Genomic DNA, 19,561 nt, shown 5'->3' with positions numbered 1-19,561 from the left:
AGAATGATCTTTCTCTCCCTCAATGTCTATCAATTGTCAGTGGCCTTCAGTAAGGACTGGGCCTTGAAGAATTCTACCCCCTACTATGCTGACATTTTGCCTGGTTTGGCCTTATGCAGACTTTATGCAGGTCATGCCAGCTACTTTTACTTAATGGAAACCTTTATCAAAATTTATTTTGAAAAAAAATATAGAACCATCAATAGGCAGGCTCTTTTGTTTGTTTATTTGTTTGTTTGTTTTAAACTCTCTGACCCCATTTAGTTCCAGCTGGTGAGACCTCTAGATCCACAATATTCTGACTAATTTTCTTTGTTCCTGTATAGACTCTTTTTTTTTTTTTTTTGCTCTTGAAGGTTTCATGTCTTTTTAACCCGGACTTTCTACCATCCCTGCTCTACAGATCTGTAGTGTTGCAGACATCAAATTATGTGATGTTTCTTCTGGGACTGTGGGGATAAACCCCATGGCCATCAGAGGTGTTGTGCTGTTCCTATGATCTAGATTCATGGTTGTCAACTGCACAGACATCAGTCACACACTCTGACTCCTCTTTCTTCATTTGTTGTCTATATATTTTAGTTTTCTCTTCTGATCCCTTCTCTTATTTCACTACAACTTTGTTCTTTTTTTAGCATAGCACTTTGACTTCTCACATAAAGTAGAAGCCAGCTAAAAGGCAATGTTTCAGCCTCCAAGTGTCCCCCTTCAAAGCTGTCTGTATTTGTGCATGGTTATAAAAGATGATAATAGAAAAAATAATGCTACAGATCAGTGCATCAACTCCTTTTCACCTTCCCTCTTTGACTGTAAATCTGTGTTTACTTCCTCTTTCTCTGAGGTCCCTCGATGCAGCTCCCCACTTCTGTGTACAGAATTGCCATATCCTTTGTGGGAGCCTAGGCAGTTTGGATGCTCACCTTACTAGACCTGGATGGAGGTGGGTGGTCCTTGGACTTCCCACAGCCAGGGAACCCTGATTGCTCTTAGGGCTGACGAGGGAGGGGGACTTGACTGGGAGAGGGGGAGGGAAATGGGAAGCGGTGGCGGGGAGGAGACAGAAATCTTTAATAAATAAATTAATTAATTAATTAAGCCGGGCGGTGGTGGCACACGCCTTTAATCCCAGCACTCGGGAGGCAGAGGCAGGCGGATCTCTGTGAGTTCGAGACCAGCCTGGTCTACAGAGCTAGTTCCAGGACAGGCTCCAAAACCACAGAGAAACCCTGTCTCGAAAAACAAAACAAAACAAAAAAAATAAAAACAAACAAACAAAAAACAACAAAAAAGAAAAAACAAACAGAATTGCCATATCTCTTCTTCAAATATATTTGAAAAGAAAAGACTGTCTGTTTCTCCAATTCTGTCATATTCCCCCTCCCCAAGATTGATTTTATTCCTAACTTAGGCGCATCTCTGTGTATATGTGTACATGTGTGGGGATGTATGCAAGGGCTAGAAGAAGGTATCGCCTGTAGACAATTCTACTAATGATACACTGCCACGTATCCATCATAACCAAAATAGCTTGAAGGTACATTCCTTCTTCTTCATGCCTTCATGGTTATGGTTTCAGAACAGCGACTTGAGTGGATTACTAAAGCCTAAGGAGGACTGGCAAGTGTTTCACTGAGAACACAAGACAGGTGAAATCTGAGAATAACATCTAGGGTTAGAAATTTAGAAAGCATCATGAATTTAGTCAGAGACATTTTAGATGTTGGATTAGTCTGAACAAATGGAAGAAGAATTCAAGAACCTGCTCCATGTTTATTGATGGTGTTTTAGTAAATATACAAATTTATTGTATTTGAACGCTGAAAACTAAGACTGAGTTAAGAATGTTCAGAATTCTCAGAACATCAAATAATTGAAAAAGATAAAAGGAATGAATGGAGACCAGGGAATTTTTAAAGAAATTTATTTTTTTAAAAAATATTTTTAAGAAATTTAGAAGAAGTTTATAATTTTTAAAGAAAAGTCAAAATGAAATAAAATAAAATAAATGCAAGAGGCTGGGAAGGTGGCTGAGTGGGCAATGTGTTTTCTGTGCAAATATGAGAACCTGAGTTCAGATCCTCAGTACCCACACTAAAAGCCAGGCATCGTGCATACTTATCATTCCAGGACTGGGCGGTATAGAGTAGTGGATCATGAGCCTCTTTGGCGAATCTTTCAAAAACTTGTATCTTCCATGTTCCCTGTGAGATTCTGTTTCAAAGTAAAAACAATAACAACAACAAAAATGTAGAGAAGTGAGGAAAAGGTCATTTCTGCCCTCAGCAGTAAACAGAAGGAGCAGTTGGTGGTGGATATTGTTATGATTCAGCCACACAACTTGGCTGACACTTCCGGGTTCCAGGGCCACGCATGTGCGGACAAGTCCACAGGCAGAAGTGCCTAAAATGGCCTCAGGAATCTTAAAGAACCCTGCGTGACCCACATGCAGCATGGTTGCATTAATCTACGTATGACATGGCTGCATGAGCTCTTACATGCATGCGTGAGCTCCTTATGATGTAATCATGCCATCCCCCTGTGTGCATGCACTAGGCAGCCCTTAAAAGCTGAAGGCGCCATCTTCAGCTCTCTCTGTCTCTTTCTCTCTTTGCACACTGACCTTCATCAGGCCTGTACCCCCCCACAGCGCCCCCCCCCCGCGCCATAAACTCCTAAGCAGGTTTGTTGCATGTTCCATGTTTTCTTCTTGTGCCAGGTAATTTCAGATATAGACGGCTGTCAACCTGAGGTATGCTTTCCTCTTCTAACTACAGTTTTCCCCTGGACTAATAATACACTCCTGTTGTGCTGTTACTTGTGCGTATTCCTTGAGACAGCCTAAAACTGCCTCAAAGAATCAAATGAACCATTTTTTTTCTCCATGTCTCTGTCTCCTTTCTCTCTGAATCTGTTTCTGTATGGCTTTCTATCAGTCTCCCTCTGTCCTTCCCTTTCCCTCCCTTTCTCCTAGTTTTTCCCTTTCTCTATTTTTTTTCTTTTTTGAATTTATCTCCCATAAGGTCATGTGCCAAGATTGCTGTTAGATTCATTGTAAATAAGAAAACTTTTTTACATTTAAGCTCAAAGGGCATGGCAACACAGGCAGGCCCGTATTCCTAGCACGCAGAAAATAGTTGCGGGAGGAAAAGGAGTTCAGATTCCCCCTCAGTAACACAGATCTCAAAGTTGACCTGGGTGATATGAGATCACTTCATATAAAAATAAACCAGCAGAAGAAGAATTCAAAGTTGACATTCCTGGGAGAAGTCTAAATAACAGATCTGTCAGCCACTTAGCTAAGAACGGTGACTCATCTTGGCAGTATGCCCCTCACCTTTTTGATTTTAGACTTGAACTGTTCTGTGGTACAGCAGCTCCAGCAAACAGCCATGTAGGATTATGCTTTTCTGTTAAAGTAAAAACAAACGAGCAAAAGATAAAGCCAAAAAAAAAAAAAAAAGAAAAAACAAAACAAAAAACCAACCAAAGAAAACAGCAACACAAAAACATCTACATGCAAAATATGTTTCCAAAAGTGTAAGATTCTAAGATAAGAAACTGGTTGTGCAAATGCAAAATCCATTTAAGAGCCTTCTATGGGCTGAGCATTGGGTTTTATCTCCAGTTCCTGTGTTTGTGAATGTCCAAGGTGTTGGTATTTGGAGGTGGAGCCTTGAAATGTTATTAAAGCTTGAGGGGAGCGTTCCCAGGAATGGGAGGATTGCCTTACAAGCCACAGATTCATGAGAGAAGACTTCTGTAGATCCTACAAGAATACAACATGAAGATACCTGTAGCCTGCCAGCTGGAAGAAAAGAAACTGGCATGCTTTCCCCTTTTTCTACTTGCCTGGCTTCTCGGCCGTGCTTATTATTTAAGTATCTGTTGCTGCAGCCCACACTAAGACAGATGTTTTCTGCATTTCTAATGGAGACAGATGCTGCCTCATCTAGCTGGTTTATGCATGCCAACGTGTAAGAAAAGATAGACTGAAGCAGGAGGCAGGCTAACATGATTCAAATCCTGGCTTTGTTAGTAGCTCTGAGACTTGAGCTTTGCTGCGCTCACTCTTTGAGCCTGCTTCATTATCCATCAAATGAAAATTCTAATACCGCATAGGACTTTTGAGATAATTGAATCAGATATTGAATGTCAAGCACTAAGGAGAATCCATAACTGCTGCCGCAGTCATTTTCACCAGGCCATCCTACGTACTGCTAGTGTAATAATTTCATTATTTCCTGCAGCACAACAAACCTCTATTCTTGTATATTAGGTATAACACAGACTTAGCCTCTCCTCAAGTCATTCAAAAAAGTTTATAGTGCATCTACCCTGTTACTTACATTCCTGTGTATTTTTTTCAGGTCATTAGACTTTGCCTCGAGGATGAAGATTTTTGTTGGTTGCTTCTTTTATTGTTGTTTTTCTTTTTCTGTTTTTGCTTATTTATTTATTTTTGTGAGATAAGATATTTTGCTTGGTAGTGTTGATAGTAGAGGTTAGCTTGACTCTCACTCTGGAGCCCAGGTTGTCCTCAGATTTTCAGCAATCCTGTCCCAGACTCCTAACCAGCTTGTTTGGGCTCAAGATGGAAAGATGATTATATATTCTTATTTTTGGTTCCAATTTTTCTCTCTGTTCTCTCCAGCCCTAAGCTCTCAAATTGCTCTGCCTCGGCAAGCCTTTAAACTTTTAGTCATTTCTCTTCAAAGACATCTTTAGCCATCAAACTTGACTTTTTATTCTATGTATTGACCAGGCTATCTTCTTAGTGTTAAATTTTTATATGTCTCCCTATGTGGCCTTTTCCTTTACAATATCTCTGACAGAACTTGATTTGAGTCCTAGGCAAAGATCAATGACAACAAACAAATAAGGCTACCTGAGCTTTGTTTCTGAATTATTTGAACAATTTTATTGTGGTATTTTTTTCAATATGAGATAATTCTTACAGCATACACTTTACCTTTTTAAAGTATACACTGTCCTCATTTAATTAGTGTAATTATAAACTGGTTTATGTAATAACCATCACTCTCAGTTTTAAGACATTTTCCTTACTTGAAAAGAAACCTTGTATTCACTCAGGTGTCATTTTATAATTGTCACAGTCCCAGCAACAATAATACAGATTTTACCTACCACAAATATTTTTTATAAATAGTGTGGAATATACACATATTGTGGCTTCTTTCCCTTAATATAAGTTGGGTTCATAGAATTCTACGTTGTACTGTGTATTATTATGCCACTTTTCTGTATGACCAAATATGATATTATATGAACACAAAGCATTTTCTTTACCAATTGCTTAGATGTTTTGATAGTGTTCAGTTTTTGATGACTATGAATTATATTGCAAATGATCACTATACATGCAAGGCTTTGTATGGACATCTGTGTCCTAGCTTTCTTTCTATTACTTTCATAAACACAATGACCAAAATCAACTGGGGAAAGAAAGGATTTATTTGTTTTATATGTCCTGATCACAGCCCATCATGGGAAGCCAAGGTACCAACTCAAGAAGAGGAGGAGTAGGAGTAGAGATCTTGAAGGGGCATTGCTTACTGGCTTACTCCTCCTGGCTTGCCTGTTTGTTTTCTTATATGCCCCGGTACTACCTGTCAAAGATGGCACTGCCTGTAGTGGGCTGGGCCTTCCACATCATTCATCCATCAAAAGAAAAAAAAAATGCCCATAGACTTGCGCACAGTCTGGTCTGATGGAGGTAATTCCTAACCTGAGGCTCACTCTTCCAAGAGGATTCTAGCGTGTCTGAAGTTGACAAAGAACTCTACAGAACAATCTGTTTTGATTTAACTTTGACATATAAGTTGGAGCTGAATTCCTGAGTACAGTGCTGACACTAGTATTTGAAGACTTTCCAGCCTGTTTTCCAAAGTAGTGACATGGTTCTGCATTTTAAGTAGCAATGTGTGAAGTTTTATTTCTCCACACCCTTCAGTTTACTTTATATCCATTGTTTTCACAATAGCCTTACGTCTGTGAGCACAGCATCTCATTATGATTTTTGTATTCCCATAACTAACTGCATTGGGTATCCCTTGTGTGCTTGTTGGACATTGCTATTTTGAAGGGCACATCTATTAAAATCCTGTGCTTGCTTTGAAATGTATTTTAATAATTAAATTGTAAATATTATTTATATATCCTAGAATCAAGTAGCTTTATTGCTCATAATAATTTCCAATTATTTTCTTCCCTTGCTGTTTCATTTTTTTGATGTCTTTTCTTTACTCGTTATTTTCATTGTGAATAGTGTGATTTATCATTTTTCTTTTGTTCCATCTATATTTAGCATTGTAGTACAGAAATGAGGTAATAGAAATTTACCGTAGTTTTATTTGAAATGCTTTAGAGTTCTTAAGCCTATTTCTGGGATCCATTTTGAGCTAATTTTATGTATGTCTTAAGATATAAACTGAAGTTTGTTTTCCTATATTTGGAGGTCTGGTTGTTCCATCTGTGCAATTGTGTCTTTTGGAATTATCTGAAGCCATAAAATGTCACTAACATCACTGCTTCAACATGAGCTGAACATAGATGACAACAATAGACATGCTAACATGGGTAGAGGGAAGCCCCAGAGTCCTTAACCCTCCACAAATAACTCACAGATTTTAAGAACAGAATTCTGGGCTATGGAGATAGCTTAGTGGTTAAGAGAGCTTCCTGTGCCAGCATGAGGGCTTCAGTTCAATTTTTCAGCACCCACGTAAAATCCAGGCATGACCAAACATATCTATTACCGCAGTGTTGGGATGTGGGCACTGGCAGATCCTAGAAGCTTCCTTGGAAGTGAACAGAAAGGCTGACCTCTATGTTCAGTGACAGATTATGGAATAAAGGAATAAGGCAAAGACAATTGAGGATGATAGTTGATGTTGTGCTCTGGCTTATGAACGCATATATAGGCATGTGCACTCACACTTACATTTACACACATAAGCTCACACAGGCACGCACCACACACTTATATCACATAAAGAGAAGAACTGAGTTCTGTCTGCAGGATAGATGGGAAGCTGAGAGGGTAGAGTAGTCCAGACACATACAGATGTATCCAGCAGATCACCTCTGCTTTGATTTATTTTATATAGTTTCATGTTGGACTCGTCTGCAAAATTTTTTCTAAGAAAATTGAATGGCTTCAGCTGCTAAAAGTAAATAGGCTGGTAAATAAATAAATGCTTTGATTGTCACTGTATTAAACCTCAAAGTAAGCCACATTATTATCTTCATTTCAATAAAACTGGAAATTAATGAAAGATATTTAAAAGGAAATATAATACAACTCAATTTATCCAAAATAACAATAAGGTTAAAGAGAGTAATCATTGTTCCAATTACAGCTTATTTTTTGAAAAGAAATGAAAATAGCGTATATCAAACGTTATCGTTATTGCCTGAAAAATAATGAGAGAAAGCTTCTTTTGTGCTAGCTGTGCATCTGATCCATGGGATGCAGAAAATTATTGGAGTGTCTGTTTCCTCAATTCTTCCAAGGATGGTGTATAACAAGTTCTATTCTTGATGCATTAAAGAGGAGTTTATTTATTTCCTGCTGTGGTTCCTTAGGGTACTAGCACTTAATTCTTTTAGTGAACCCTGGCTGAGAAAGACAGGCATGTCTTGTTATTAAAATGATAATCTCTGCTGTTGCTGAGGATATGGGTAGTTGAACATTCCCCTGTGCAGCTGGTGGGAGTATGAATTGAAACTGCCACCCCAGAAAGTAGCTTGGTAATCTGTATTTGGAATCATAAATATGTTAAGATCTGATGCCCTTTGCCTGATAATATCACTTTATAATTGATGATAAAGAAAGATATTTGGACAGTTATTTCTGTACAGAGACCTGACATGAATTTTTATTGTGCTATTTTTCTAATCCTAGAAAGATAGAGAAGTCCTATGTTTATATAGCTGGCTTGAATATTTTAAATATTTTGGCTGTCTTGTTTCATTTGTTTCTCTGCTCTGTGTATATTTAATTTTTTCCTATCTTAGAGAAAATCATTGTAGATGTTGTTTCACAATTTCATTTCAGATTTAATAGTTTTACAACATACACATGTCTCTATCCGTTGCATTCTACATATTCCTTGAGTTTGGTATAAGTGATTTTTTTTGTTCTCCTTAACGATCAGCTTTGCAGTTTTATATTTATCTACTCTGATACATCCTTATTACATCTTTGTGTGACACCTCATTGTTTGATTCTCCCACCTGTATGCATTTTCTGTATTCTATAGCTTCTGTAAAATATGTTTGCTTATTATTATTATTATTTGCTTTTGCAGTTGAATCTTCAGTGATCAGTTTTAAGTAGTTTCTTGAATTCACTTAGGAGAATTTGTCTAAGGTATTGCCTGGGAATAGACTTATTGGGTTAGCATAAATTCAGTGCCAAGCTATTTTCAGCCATTTGTACCCTCTGAAGTACTGTTGTTTCATGACCTTATTGGATATTTGATATTCTGAACATTTAGTTTTTGCTAAGTCAATGAGTAGCAATGAGTTGGTGATTCCATGATCTAAATCAGCTTGACTTTTATTGTTCATGTGTACTGGTCATTCAGAGTTCTTCCTCTGAATATTTTCTTAGCCTGCTCATCTGTTGTTTTGTTTCCTTTGTTCCTTGAATTATGTTTTTCACATGTTTCTCTCTTGTTTCTTAAGTGAATTCATACAGGTGTTATATTGCATTGTTATTCTATCTATGGAGATAGGCTTATGTTAGTGATAAAATTTAGCAGTCTTTCCTTTAACATTTGTTTAATTAGCTAATTAATTAGTTGTTTTTTTTGGTATATGCCTCATTTGAAAAATATCCTCATTAGCTATACTGATGTGGGATGCTCCTCTCTATGCCATGAATATGTTTTATTATCATTGGTTAATAAATAAGCTTCTTGGCCTATGGCAGGGCAGAATATAGCTAGGTGGGAAATCCAAACAGGGATACAGGGAGAAGAAGGGCAGAGTACTTTATTACATTAGAAAACAGTTTTTTTTAAAGCAGTTTATTTTTTGCAGGTAAACAGTATATTATGATTTACTAAACTCCTAGTCCTATCAAGTTTTTGATTGCATGATCTTTATTATTTAGATGGATGGAATCCGTTTTCTCACCCATATAAAAAGCTAGAATATGGAAAATGGGAGCTGCATATTCCACCCAAGCAGAATAAATCTGTGATACCACATGGATCCAAATTGAAGGTATGTCCCTCCTTCCTTCCTTTTTGTTTTTGTTTTTTTCTCTTATTCATGATAAGGCATTGACACATAGCTCAAGATGGCACCAAACTTTTGTGTTAATCATGTACCATAATACTATTTAAGCCCATTTAAGCCCAGTTTTGAATGAATGTATTCAACAGTTTGCTCTTTCTTAGTTCTTCAGGTTTGCCATTTTTGAAAACTGTGTTTATTGCTTCAGGTAGTGGATTTATTATCCTTTAAAATATTACATTATCATTTATTTTATTTTCATAGTTTCATGAGTCCTCATACTTTCCTTGCTATTAAAATTAAGTATTGAATGAATAAATTTTAAAATGTCATTCCTATGCAAGTGGTAAAATAATTAAATCAGTAGTGAGCATTGCAAATCTAAAATTTCAATGAAAATGCTTTAGAATCAGAAGCCTTTTGAGTGCTGACGTGATGACACAAGTGGAAAATTCCATACCATGAAATTGTGTTTCTTACATAAATTGTTACGAATTGCAAATACTTACCTTCAGGCTATATGTGTAAGGCAGAGAGGAAATATTCATGAAGTTTGTATTCAGATTTAGATTTATTCTCTAAGTTGCCTCCTTTATATGCAAGTATTAAAAAAATAGTTCCTAAGTTTTTTGATAATGATTACTTAGCCTTTACCAGAAATGAATGATTTTTGATATGTTAAAGCTATTTTGGATGAATTTAATGAGTAGCTACTTTGGATGAATTTAATGAGTAGCAATGAGTTGATGTCTCTGATTGAAGTATTTTAGAGTTTTTCTGTGGTATATATTACATTTGGTTTCTTTTTCAAAAATTGGTTGACCTTGATCAAATTAAACAATGGCTTGATTTTTTTAAACAGATATTTTTATCTAATGGTTTAAAATGCTTTTCACATTCTCATCTGGCTTTTTTAAAAAAACTATTGTTTTACAAAAAGGAAATATTAAATACATAGTAAGTCAACTGCTCTTTATTCAGAATAAGTCTCTAAAATTTATGGTCAAGGTAATTAACAAGAAACTCTAACAACAAGATATTATTGCTAGTGTTTAGCCATTTCAAGTGTTAAGGGTAAATACTTAGCTGTTTTATAATACTAAATACAGTGACATATCTAGTTAATCATGTGTGGAAATTGTTGTACCTTTTGTGGGATGCTGGGAAATTTTCTGTAAATATCAACTGATCTTAACCCTTTGGCCCTTTACCCTGGTGATATTCCTGACTAGTCTCTCTTGGTAATGAAAAGCCATTTCCTAAGCAGAACTTAAAATTTCTTTCAGCCCACAAAGGGATTGACCTTTCTTATTTGTGACTATACCTTATGAATTACCTTGTAACCATTTACAAAATAAGCATTTCCTACCACTGAAATTATAACTTTGTTCTCTCTGCAAAACACTTCAATTTTTCAACTGAACAGTTGAAAAGAATTTTAACCACTTATGTTATAAATAAGGCTATTACAAATTTTAATTGAATGACAATATTCAAAGATAAAATGATAAAATAAATTAAACTTTCATGGATTTTATGGTACAAGGAAGACCACTTACCTTGAGGATAATTATATTTATATTATTCATGCCTCTCACACTTCATTTTGCTTTCCTTTAATACCTTCTTAAATCTAAATAAAAGAAATTGACAGATTGTCATAGTTATCAAGTATCTCTTTTCCATCTATCTATCTATCTATCTATCTATCTATCTATCTATCTATCCACAAATTGCATGCATATATTTTAAGTAGAAAGTGCTATGAGACTAAACAATGAATAAACAACATATTCATTGTGTGATGGCAACATCAGACACTTACAAGTGGTAATGACATTCAAGCATACTTGGAAACATATTTAGAAGTTGATCATAGAGGTAGCAGGAAGAAAGGCATTCTAACCTGAGAGTGCAGAATGGTTAAAGGTGAGTATTGATCCAGGTCTCAAGGCGGAAACAAATGCCATACTCAGTTTTAGTAGGTATTATTTTCAAAAAGGCTATTTTCATAGTTGAGTTGCAGAGAGAAAACTACAGTGTTCAAAGGAGTGCTGAGTTGGAAGTCTTAAAATTTTAACTGCTTCTCTTCCAGTTGATGAAAAGATTAATAACTGGGAACCCAGTGGGAGAAGTGCACTGTCTTGAGTGAAGCACTGGGTTTTGGTTGAGAACCAAAGGTCATTTGTAGCAGCCTCCAAGTGAAGGAGCTAGAGTAATAAAGGAGACAAATAATCTGGTCCCTCATTCCCTTTTATCTGTGATATCGTGTCGGAGCCTGACTCTGGCCAAGGCTCCTAGGAATTGGAATTCTAGGATATAGGGCTCTCACAGGCCAGTATCTGTATCCAAGACATGAGTGAATAGATAAGGAAGGTAAACTTGACAAGTTTACTGAGGCAACTGAAGATTTCCTTCCCATCCTCTACTTCCCCTCTTTTTCCTTTCTCTCCCCTCCCCTCTTTCTTGCTATTCCAATTAAAACTAAAAGATTAGCAATGGCATTTAAAATTAACTTATTTTTCACTGTTCTAATATATTTATGTGAATTGTAACTGTAATTCTTGCTTGGTACCTGTTTTGCTATATGTAATTTTACTGTGCCAAAGTTAAAATCTTCCTTTTTAATTAGACTGAAAAGAGGAGATGATGTGGGGTGTCCTTGTGTATATGTGTTGCTTTTATTGATTGATAAATAAAGCTGTTTTGACCAATGGTTTATCAGAGTATAGCCAGGCAGGAAATCCAAACAGAGATAGAGAGTTGGCAGAGTCAAGAAGATGCCATGTAGCTGCTGAAGGAGAAAGACACCAGAACAGAACCCATCCCAGTAAGCCATACTGTCGTGTCAATACACAAATTAATAGATATGGTTTACTTTAAGATATAAGAGCTACCTAGAAATATACTTGAGTCATTGATAAAATGGTGTTGTAATTAATATAGTTTCTGTGGGATTATTTGGGTCAGGGTGGTCTGAAAATGAATTAGCATTCTCTGATTACAGGGGAAAGCTTTGCTTTGTCAAATGGCAGAAAGAAAGGCGGGTTGGGTGTTAGAAAGTATGTGTGTGCAAATCCTTGTGAGTTTTCTTTAGAACCCACTATCTAAATTTGTTACTCCACATGGACCTGATTAACTCCCAGTGGCCCAGTCTCCAGATAACACTATCTTAGGGTTAGGGCTAAATCTGGACAGATGTCATTTATTACATAACAGGAGGGTTCTTCTTTTCTATTATAAAACCTATTTGGATGTTATAGAATTGATTGCTAGAAAAGAGGCATGAAACCAAATAGTTATACTTGGAATTTTGTTAGCTAAGACTTTTGAAAAAAATACATGTTGTATTCATTTATTTCCATCCTTCATTATATTGCTAGGAAAGAAGTACTTCTTAAAGATATGTTTTCACAAAATTAGTGAATTATTACAAGTTGTGTCTTTATTGTAATCTATCTACTCATATTCCACACTTTGAAACGTGCTATATTGCAAGTCATTGTAAGGGTTCACAAAGAAGAGGGAGGGCTGGTACACATAAAGGTGAATTTAAAACATGTCCCAGGTCTAACATTTCATGTTGTACTATATTCTGTAGCTCTTTGTCTGGAAACTATGACCTCCAGGTTTTAGCATGCTGAGAGACAGAATATTACATCTTTCCTGAGAACAAAATGGAGAAATAGGTATCCTGTGGAAAGAATCTGTGTGCTAAGAGGTAGATTAAACATAACTATTGAGAACTGGAACGGGCTTTTTGGGAATAAGGATGTAATGAAGGGTTTGTGTTAGAGATGTTGCATGCAAGAATTTAGTGTCATAGGCATTGCCTAAGAAGATTGATCTGAAAAGTTGTGAGCCTTCAGTTCTAGGACATTTCATGTGCTATGTCATTATTGATTTCCTTCTTTTCCTATTTTTTTCATTCTTCTAAGGGAGCCTAGTATGTGTATATCGAATCTTGTAGATTTTGTCTTTTTCTCTTAACCTACCCATCATTTTGACTTTTTGTTATGCTCTGAAAGATGATCTTGTCTTTCAACTGCTTTTTTTTTAGTAACTATGCTTTCATAGTCTCTAAGAATTTGTTTTCAATTTCTATTTTTAAATTAATATCATTAAAATATTTAAAAATATATTTTGTGTATAAATTACAGATATTTAAAAATTAAATTTTCTATCTAGCTACCTTTGCCTCTCTTTCTGTTATTATTTTTGCATGTATGTTTATTTTTATCTCTGAATGTCATCTTGCAAGTTTTACTTAACTGTGCAGTGATACATGATTAGAGTTATATTTTATATTTTATGTAGGAAAGGTCATTAAATTCTATGTATACAGATACTGCTGCATATCTGGTGAGTTTCTTTTTGAAATGATGACAGTAAGTGAAAAGTCTGGAAATGTTTTCATTTTCTTGCACTGGAATTTGCAGTGTATTATAGAACAGGTATATAGAATGAGTAGAGTGGGCATGAAATATAGGTCTGTACACTTGTCTTTTGGCATTGAAATAACAGCAGGACATGCAGATGAGTGGTTCACCTACTCTCAGTCAGATTATTTTCAGACATCTTATGAACTCACAGTTCCTGTGTCTGGAGGCTCCTACGTCTATAGTTTTCATAGAATAAAGCTGGGATCTCCTTTTGCAGAAGGATGTATGCACCTCTTCCAATTAACACAGAGGCATCACCCAGGAGCAATGCAGGCTTTACTTCTTCCTGGTCCTAAGGGCTTTTGGATGCTGAGTCATTTAGAGGACCTTTGCTATTGTGCTTGTAAAAATTAGCATTTTTAGCATTCTTCATCTGTAAAATCAAATTATCAGATTGTAGATTTGCCTTTCTTTTTCAAATTACTTAAAACAATGTACATTTGTGAATGTTTTGCCTTCATAGGTGTGTGTACACAAACACTCACATATGTATGTAGAAAATTAGTTATTATATTGTTAAGAAAGAATGGAGTATGTATATGGGTACCATGTATCCATGTAGATTAGAAGATGGCAAAGGATTCTGGGAATCAGACTCAAGGCTTTTGCAAGATCAGAAAGTGCTATAAACCCATCTCTCTAGCCCATTTTTGCCTTTCTATATTGGTTTCTTATACTTGTAACTCCTTTCCAGTCTTATAAAATTTTGTTGCAATTCCTGGTTCCTTTTTTCATTTTGTCTTGTTCTGTTAGTGTTTTTTGTTGTTGTTGTTGTTGGTTTTTTTTTTTTTTTTTTTCCATTACTTATTTGCTGGGGTGAGTAAAGAAACGCTGGGGAGTTTGTCCCTTTTCATACCAACTTCAAAAATAAACCGTTTAAACCCTTTGAGATGTAAGAAACAGAAATTATGTCTGCTCAGTGGAATACTTAATGACTTGAGGCTTCCATTGTGTCATTGCATTCCCATAGTGTAGAGTGGTCATAAGATTCTGGCTTTTCTGATCATTTGTTGCTTGTGTTGTCCTTTTTATTATATGTGATTTTTTTTTCTTCTGTGACCTACAGAAAATCCTTACTCACTTCATTAGTTATCCAGTTCAACTTAATCAACCTTTAAGACCCCGAAACATCTAATTTGTGAGAGAGTGCATAGTTAGACTTAGATATTTTCCTTACCACAGAGATGATGAGTCTTTGTGTTTGCAAACATAGTACGAATGCTAATGTGCCTAAACAACATACCAGGAAATGGCCTCTTCCCTGTAGATGAGAATAAAGCCCTGTTAAATTGACTCATTTTTTTCCTCTCTTTTCTTTCTTGTCTCTCTCTGTGTGTAAGTTTCTTAGCATGGTGATAGGAAGCACAAAATAAAACTTTAAATATGTAAAGTAATTGTCTAGAGAGTAAGTACTGTGACTGTAAAGATGGGTGAGAGAGTGGAAGTGTTCCTTTGTATTTTATGCTTACACCTAAAAATTAAAAACAATTTTATTCTGATTTTCCTTTCCTACTATAATAGTTAACAAATATTTGATTTTATGTGTTTTGTACTTGAAGTATTGCACTGTCAGTCCTGGACACTAGGAAAGAAGGAACAATGGAAGCACTGCTTTTGAATTTATAGTGCAATGCAAAAAAGAAAACAATTTACTATGTGCACTAAGACACAGTTTCTATTTCATATTCTTTCCCAAAATGGCCTTATCTTTATAAAACTTCTTACTTCCTCTTCTAATTTTTATAGAATAGTCAGAGTTGACTTCATTTTAAGACATGGGATCTCTTTATGCTATTCTTCTGTTTTAAACACTTTGTGATAAAATTCCTTGTCCCATTCCCTTCTCTCTGAAATTTTGAATCAGTTGATAGAAAATCTGTTTGATCAGTTTTTATATTCCCCAGCACATTGCTGTTTGATAGTCATGATCCCATGTGTGACTCTTCCAAATGAGCGCTTACCTCCCTTCACATCAATAAGCTTTACATTTTCCATTGTGAATTCCATTTCTCTTGATTCCCTGTACAAAGCCCTCCATTCCTGGCCCGTGCTTTCCATTGCAGTTTTATATGAACCATACTTGACTACTTTTTTTTTTTTTTAAATATCTAATTGTGACTAGTTTAGTCTTATTTCAGAGTGGTTCAGACAATATCTTTTTTTTTTTTAAGTCAAAATGCCTTTTTCATGTATAATAGTCTGAGAAACAACCAGAAGTATTCAGTGATGTTTTCCATATTCTCAAATGCAGCTTTCATTTCACTAGTTATTCCTTTCTCCTCTAATCCTATAGGGTCTGTTCCTTCTCATGCTGTGATCAGTATCCACTTCAGTTATAGAACAATCTATTACCCTGTCTGTAACTGATCAGGTAGCTTCGCTTTTTACAGAGTGTTGTTTTAGGGGCTTTTTAACATCTTATTTGTAGGAACTAACTCATGATTACTGTCTTTATGAATGGATAGTATATTCACCATAAAAAGCTGGACTTCATCATGGGAAATATTTTTGCATTTTCATAGAAACTAAAAGTGAAAGAAATATATATCTCTTAAGGTAATATTAATTTTACAGAGACAGTACATTTACTAATATAATATCTTAAACAGATTTTGCTAGTAAATATAATTTCTGTGTGTTGGAGGAGTCCTGTTAACATCAGAGGTAGAAAAAAATTTCTCAAGTAAACAAATACCGTTTTAAGTTTCTTTAAATGAATATTTACCATTCTCCATGTTTTTTGTTACTTAAACAGCCTCATTTTTCCTATTTGTGCAGTGAATATTTTGTTGTTGATTGTGTGTATGTTTGTGTGTGTGCATGTGTATGTATGTATGCTGCAGTTGAATTGTCTATACAGCCTTCTGCTGTGCCAATAAAGCCCACCTTGAATTAAAAGGTGGAGTTTGCCCATGGTTGACTGGGATCAGCCATAGAATTGCTGGAGGATGAGAAGGTCTGCTAGGGAAGGGACAGTAAGAGAGAAAATGTCTTCAGGAGGGATTTCCTGGTCTGGTAGATTAAAAAAAAAGCATGGGCAGGGATGAGCCAATGAACTCTGTTGCTCCTTGGATTTACCAGGTCTTTATCTCAATTTTTGACTCCCGAGTTTTTATTAGACTGTGTTGTAATGAGGCCACTTGTTCGTTTCTGCTTGCTCAGCCCCCAAAATAATCACACAGAAACTGTAGTGTTTAAATCACTGATTGTTCCATTAGCTTTAGCTTCTTATTGGCTAACTCCTACATCTTAATTTAACCCATCTCCACTAATCTGTGCATCACCATGAGGTCGTGGCCTATCAGCAAAGTTTCAGTGCATCTGTCTCTGGTGGCTACATGGCTTCTCTCTCTGACTCCTCCTTTCTGCCAGCATTCAGTTTAGTTCTACCTGCCTATCAAATACTCTTCTATAGGTCCGAAGCAGTCCTTTATTAATCAGTGGTATTCACAGGATACAGAGGGGAATCCCACATCAATACTGTAGCAATTTTAGGTAAATGACAGGTGTGTGTGTGTGTGTGTGTGTGTCTGTACCAAAGATTAAATGTAAGTTGTCTTGCATGTGAATATTCATGAAGAGCTTAAGCACCAAGTTTCATCCTCAGCTCATTCTTGGTTCTTCAGTTGGTGACACTGTTAGGGAAGGTTTAGAAGGTACAGCCTTGCTACAGGAAGTAAATCACTGGGGAAGGGCTTTGAGAGTTTAAAACCCTGATCCACTTCTAGTTCCATCTCTTCAGTCTCCCATTTTATGATGAGAGTTCTCAGTCCTGCTCCTGCTGCCTGTCATGTAGCTGATTTTTGCCACGCCTTCCCCTCCATGATGGATTCAAAGCTCTCTAGAGCTGTAATCACACATAGAAAAGTGACTACTACACTTACTCTAAAAGATTTGAAATGCTTACTTTTATTTAGTAGTCCTGACTTTTATCTTTATTCATCAAAAAGCTAAATAATAAATATCCTGTGAAGCTGTAGTACTTTTACTCCATTATTTTTCTTCCTAAGCCCTCATTCTCATTCTGTTTTCAAATTACTTAATATCTTTTTCATTTTCTTTCTTTCTTTCTTTCTTTCCTTCTTTCTTTCTTTCTTTCTTTCTTTCTTTCTTTCTTTCTTTCTTTCTGTTTTGTAAAGGAGGAGATTATAGGAAATTAAATGTATATACATTTGGGAATAATGGTTTTATTTGTCATTATTTCAAATCAAGACTGAAGGTGGCTTTCATATTACTTTAAGTTTCTTGTTTATAAATGGACTAGGCTCAGCACTTTGTTTTTGTGGTTCAGAGCTTGTTGAGATAGGAGGTTTCACAATGTATTTACTATGGATGTGTCAGAACTCAGAGTACTTAGTGGGTCATGCTTGTAATGTGAAAAAGTTCCAGTCATGAGATGACAACACATATCTCTCAAATTAATGATTAAATGTTATTCCTCAGCATAGCACGTTTCAGCTTTTTGAGACATTTCTACATTGAATATTTCTCAAATCTTGAAGAATTTTTATAAAGAAAGATAGAATTTTGCACTGTATATGCTACTAATTACTAATTAGAGACAATAAGCAACAGCAAAAAAAAATAGTTAAATTACATCTTTTCAATGTACAGAACCAATCTTATATCAGCTTGTTTATATTAAAATTAACTACTGCATGCTGTATGCTACCTCCCATGACAGGGTCAGAAGAAGGAACAACTTCTATAGTTCTGGGTTCCTGTTTGGTTTTCAACTAAAGACTCACAGAGTTCTTTTCAGGGAGTCATCAATGGTAGTACAAGTCATTATGAATTAACCACTAATGGGCAGGGTATTTTGATAGCTCGTTTATAATTGAGTGTGGATAGATGAAAATCAAACACAAAGGGAACTAAATTTTGCCATTAATTTTGATTTTTTTAGTGAATGATTTCTGTGCACCACAGCAGCCTTCCTAATTGGTCTTTGTATGATGAAGAAGCCAATCACGTGCTGCTTAAGGAACAAATAACATGTCCCCCCCCAAAAAAAAGTGTCACCTTTGCAGATGATCACAGGGAGACAGCCTGTAGTCCAACTGATGGTTCTTTTCTGTGTTTTCTTTTTGTAAACGTTGGTTAAGAAAACAATGGTTGCATAATTACAAAAATATAGTTGTTGGCCAATCAGATTTGCTTCCTAGTATAGGCTATGATAAAATTTGTTCTTTGTAGAACTTCTCGTCTTTCTCTTTTACCTTAGAGTACTTATTATGCATCAGATAACATTTTCGAACAACTTTGTGGAGATTGGCTATATTAATGCTAATATCAACCCTTTCAGAGATCTCCTATTATCACTAAATGGGAATGGGAGTTAAAGCCCAGAGTGTTAGATGTTGATCTAAATGATAATTCTTAGCAATTTGTCAATTTGGAATACATTTCTACAGTCATTGTTTTTCAGTGGATACTTGGCACCAACAGTAACAACATTGAGAGAACATAGTATAAAATGTTAGTATCTTTTGTTAAGAATGGTCAGTAGAACAGCAGTTTAAAGTGAAGTCCCAAAAGAACCCATACAAAAAAACTGATATGGCATCATCTCATGGTGATGCTAGTGTCTACAAATCTCTACATATGTGTATATGTGTGTGGGTATAATTTTTTTTTTTTTTTACTGAAACAGTGTTTCGCTGTGTAGTCCTGGCTTTTCTAGAGCTTGCTCTGTAGACCAGGCTGGCCTTGAACTCAGAGGTCTGCATGTCTCTGCCTCCCAAGTGATGGGATTAAAGCTATGTCAATCACCACCACCATGCATAATTAATTTTATGGTTATTCGAATCAGAACATTAAAGGGGAAGCCCACAATAACTAACTATACAAAAAGG

General features: G+C 35.8%; 1 protein-coding gene across 1 annotated transcript in view; it reads left to right on the top strand.

The window, feature by feature from the left end:
* Gbe1 (1,4-alpha-glucan branching enzyme 1) overlaps positions 1-19,561 on the top strand; it is a 239,138-nt gene that overhangs the window by 70,017 nt on the left and 149,560 nt on the right. Inside the window, exon 3 of the mRNA XM_057765932.1 lies at positions 9,140-9,252. Coding sequence (XP_057621915.1) covers positions 9,140-9,252 — 113 coding nt within the window. The remainder of the gene's footprint in view (positions 1-9,139; positions 9,253-19,561) is intronic.

This window comes from Chionomys nivalis, chromosome 3 (assembly GCF_950005125.1).
Source record: "Chionomys nivalis chromosome 3, mChiNiv1.1, whole genome shotgun sequence".
Lineage (NCBI taxonomy): Eukaryota > Metazoa > Chordata > Mammalia > Rodentia > Cricetidae > Chionomys > Chionomys nivalis.
This window is presented reverse-complemented; position numbering and strand designations above follow the sequence as displayed.